At 33.4% G+C, this 3,685-nt stretch overlaps 1 protein-coding gene across 1 annotated transcript; it reads left to right on the top strand.

The window, feature by feature from the left end:
- Positions 1-709: 709 nt before the first annotated feature.
- LOC106758649 (ataxin-10) lies at positions 710-3,461 on the top strand. Its single transcript, XM_014641594.2, has 3 exons — positions 710-837; positions 1,060-1,686; positions 1,998-3,461. The coding sequence occupies exons 2-3, from the start codon at positions 1,062-1,064 to the stop codon at positions 2,882-2,884; spliced, it is 1,512 nt and encodes a 503-aa protein (XP_014497080.1). The 5' UTR covers positions 710-837; positions 1,060-1,061; the 3' UTR covers positions 2,885-3,461.
- The last annotated feature ends 224 nt before the right edge of the window (positions 3,462-3,685 follow it).

Raw genomic sequence — 3,685 nt, 5'->3', positions numbered from 1 at the left:
TCAACTATAAAATAAATATTAAATTAGTTTCTTATTCCTAATTTTGGTTAAAATAATTTAAGTAATTTTTTTTTTATTTTTATTTTTTTATCTCGACTAAGTTATATCTTTTAAAAGGTTGATTTAGTTAGAATTTTTCTATTATATTTATATTAATTATGTTAAAAAGATGTTACATATTAATTTATAATTTTTTTATATCTTTTTAATTTTAATTTACTTTTTTTTATTCATGTATAGATCATATATCATGACATTGACCTAAGATATAAAAAGTAAAAAAAAAATATTAAATAAAAAGAAACTACACATATATTTAACATCGTTAATATATTTTTATAGAAAAAATTTAATTACTTTAACCATTACAAATTTAATAACTTAATTAATTGAAAAAAAAAAAACCATTACAATATAAAACTCAGGATAAAATATTTTCATTTTATATATTTCATAAATTATTCTAGTGAGTATAACAAAATTTTTAATTGAATCTTACTTTCGTAGTTGACCGTTTCTTTTGTCTTATAACATAGTTAGTATGCTAACTTTTTCTTTTGAAATTTTAATTATATAATGTAAATATTAATTATCCACAATTTAAAATCCTAAATTCTAATTTAATTATAAATTATAAATATAAAACATATACCAATATATAATAACATTTTAATAAGTTTTTTCATACGCTTAAAAGAAGCATATACACCTTAAACCCTATATATCCGTAAATACCAGAAGAAAGTAAAAACCGTTAAAACCCTAACCCCAAATCTATCTCACATGGTCGTTGAGCTTGGAGGCCATCGTTGCAGTTCTTCATCTTGTGTTTTTTAGGTACCTTCTGACTTCTGAATCGATTAAAGTCTTCAATTCTGTTATGGATAACAGTGCGGGTAATCAGCACTGCCAATTTCAACCATATTTAATTTTTTTTTTCAATTCTGCGTGCTCTGCTACGACTTGTACCAAATAGATTATGGGGATGTTTGAATTCTCCTTCAAAATCAAATTTTAATTTTGGAATTTCACATTTTTTTCTTTTTCATTTCAATCCAGCCATGGGTGATACAACATTTTTGGAGCACCCCATATCAGAGGATACACTTCAGTTACTCTTTCAAGCTTCCAATTCTTCTAACTTGGAAAATTCCCTAGAGATTCTCATTCAGAATGCCAAATCCGGTTCTGGGCGTTTGGAACTAGCTTCTAAAAGGATTCTCCCTGCAGTACTTAACATAGTCCAGTCACTTGCTCTAGCTTCATATCACCATCATCATAATCATAATCAAACCCTTTCTCTGTGTTTTAAGCTCCTCAGAAACTTGTGTGCTGGAGAAGCTGCAAACCAGGCCTCATTTATTGAGCTTAATGGCGTAGCAGTTGTTTGGAATGTTCTGAGATCAGAGGCCTGTTCCTCAGGCCCTGATCATGGATTGGTTCGATGGGGTCTGCAGGTCCTGGCAAATGTTTCTTTAGGGGGGAAGCAGCACCAACGTGCTATCTGGGAAGAGCTGTATCCTATTGGGTTTGCATCACTTGCTAGAGTTGGCACTAAGGAGATTTGTGACCCATTGTGTATGGTGATCTATACTTGTTGTGATGGAAATCCTGAATGGTTTAAACAGTTGTCCAGTGATGATGGATGGCCTGTAATGGCAGAAATAGTTAGAACTGCTTCTTCTGGTGAGTTAGTTGTATGGCGTCCTGTCATCTGGGATTGTTTTGTAGCACTGATTTTGTTTAATTTATAGGATCCTTTGTCAATTGATCATTCCTTTTTGCTTGCAATTCTTTTCCTTGATTTTAATGGTTTTCCTGAAAAAAAAAATGGCGTTTATAATCTGTGTAGTTGAGGACTTCGCATGTGTTGTGGCTGCAGCATGTTACTTGTACACTTTTTTGTTTTTCTATGCTTATGATGATTTTTAGTTGTAAAACTGATCTTTTTTCTTTTATTGGGCTTTTCCCTCATCCATTGGTTTCTCCTGAACCAGCTAGTTTTGGTGAGGATTGGTTGAAGTTGCTCTTTTCAAGAATCTTCCTTGAAGAATCTCAATTGCCTGTGTTGTTTTCCAAATTGCAATTTGTGGATGTTCCTGAGGGTGAAATTATTGAGTCAAAAGATGATCAATTTTCATTTGAACAAGCATTTCTTCTGCAAATCCTATCAGAAATCTTGAAAGAGCGGCTTGGAGATGTGGCTGTTTCAAAGGATGTTGCTTTGTTTGTTTTTGAAATATTCAAGAAGTCTATTGGGGTTCTTGAACATGCAATGAGAGGGAACTCTGGTCTTCCGAGTGGCTTTACTCGGGTTGACGTTCTTGGCTACTCTCTTACAATATTGAGGGACATTTGTGCTCAAGATGGTATAAGAGTTAATACAGTTGATGCAAATGATGTTGTTGATGTCCTATTATCATATGGCCTCATAGAATTGCTTTTGTCTTTGCTTGGTGCTCTTGAGCCTCCAGCAATAATCAGGAAAGGGCTCAAACAAATTGAGAATCAGGATAGTGCTAGTTGTTACTCAAAACCATGCCCTTACAAGGGCTTCAGACGAGACATAGTTGCACTAATTGGAAATTGTGTTTATAGAAGGAAGCATGCTCAAGATGAAATACGGGATAGGAATGGAATTCTACTGTTATTGCAGCAGTGTGTGACCGACGAAGACAATCCTTTCCTGAGGGAATGGGGGATATGGTCTGTGAGGAATATGTTGGAGGGAAATGATGAAAACCAAAAGGTAGTTGCTGAATTGGAGATTCAAGGATCTGCTGATGTGCCTGAAATTAATGCACTCGGTCTACGAGTGGAAGTTGATCAGAGAACTAGACGTGCAAAGCTTGTTAACATCCCGTCCTGTGAAAAATCACTATAACTAAGTTTTATCTACAAATCGCGGTCTTTCTAGAATGATGATACCGTCTCGTGATTGATTGAATATATGTTGGGATTATTTTCCCTTTCAAATGGAATTTGCTGTCGCCATTAAGCACAGCAGAAAAATCATTCTAATAGAAAATAATAGATCTGTGAGCAATTTTGCTGAACTCCCTTCTATACTCATGACAATTTGTATCAAGCAATGTCAAATGGGGAGGAAAACCATTTACACAGTAGAAGACTCATCATTACCAAAACAAAACCAAGTTTTGACGTTTTTAAATAGATTATCAGTGATATTGTTATATCGTAATCAGTGGCCTGAAAATTACTAAACAAATTGCGTTCCACATTGTGAATTAGGTTTCATGGTAGCTCAGGTTTTGTTGGTTGAATCAGTGGACTCAGTTGTTGATGTTCTCCTGTTTGTAAAGTAACCAAAACTATGGAGACTTACAAAGATGGATCAGGGGGAACAATATCCATATCAACTCCGTGGAATCTTTGAGCAGTGTAATTTTTTTGTATACATATTATTAAGACTTAATTAGTGTTTTCTTTTGTTTTAGCTATCCAATTGGATGATGATTTTGTTGTGCCTAATCTTGATATGCATAATGTAACAATTAAATTGTAACAAAAGGGTCTTGATTTATACTGTACCAAAAAATACAGAGTATGCTTGAGCGATATTGATTAAAGTGGTTAAAAAGGAGAAAATGAAGAGTACAAATATATGGAATAATAACTGTTTTGTTAATGAAGTCTAGTTCAATTAGAGTACATGAGTTTTTGT

This window comes from Vigna radiata, chromosome 4 (genome assembly GCF_000741045.1).
Source record: "Vigna radiata var. radiata cultivar VC1973A chromosome 4, Vradiata_ver6, whole genome shotgun sequence".
NCBI lineage: Eukaryota > Viridiplantae > Streptophyta > Magnoliopsida > Fabales > Fabaceae > Vigna > Vigna radiata.
Note: the sequence above shows the minus strand (reverse complement) of the source record. Positions and strands in the feature narration are given on the sequence as shown.

What these genes read in the sequence shown, in the direction of transcription:
- LOC106758649 (XM_014641594.2), top strand. Translation starts at nt 1,062, where the DNA reads ATGGGTGATACAACATTTTTGGAGCACCCCATATCAGAGGATACACTT. An exon ending in AGTTAGAACTGCTTCTTCTG is followed by an intron (nt 1,687 to 1,997) that starts GTGAGTTAGTTG and finishes CTCCTGAACCAG; the next exon opens with CTAGTTTTGGTGAGGATTGG.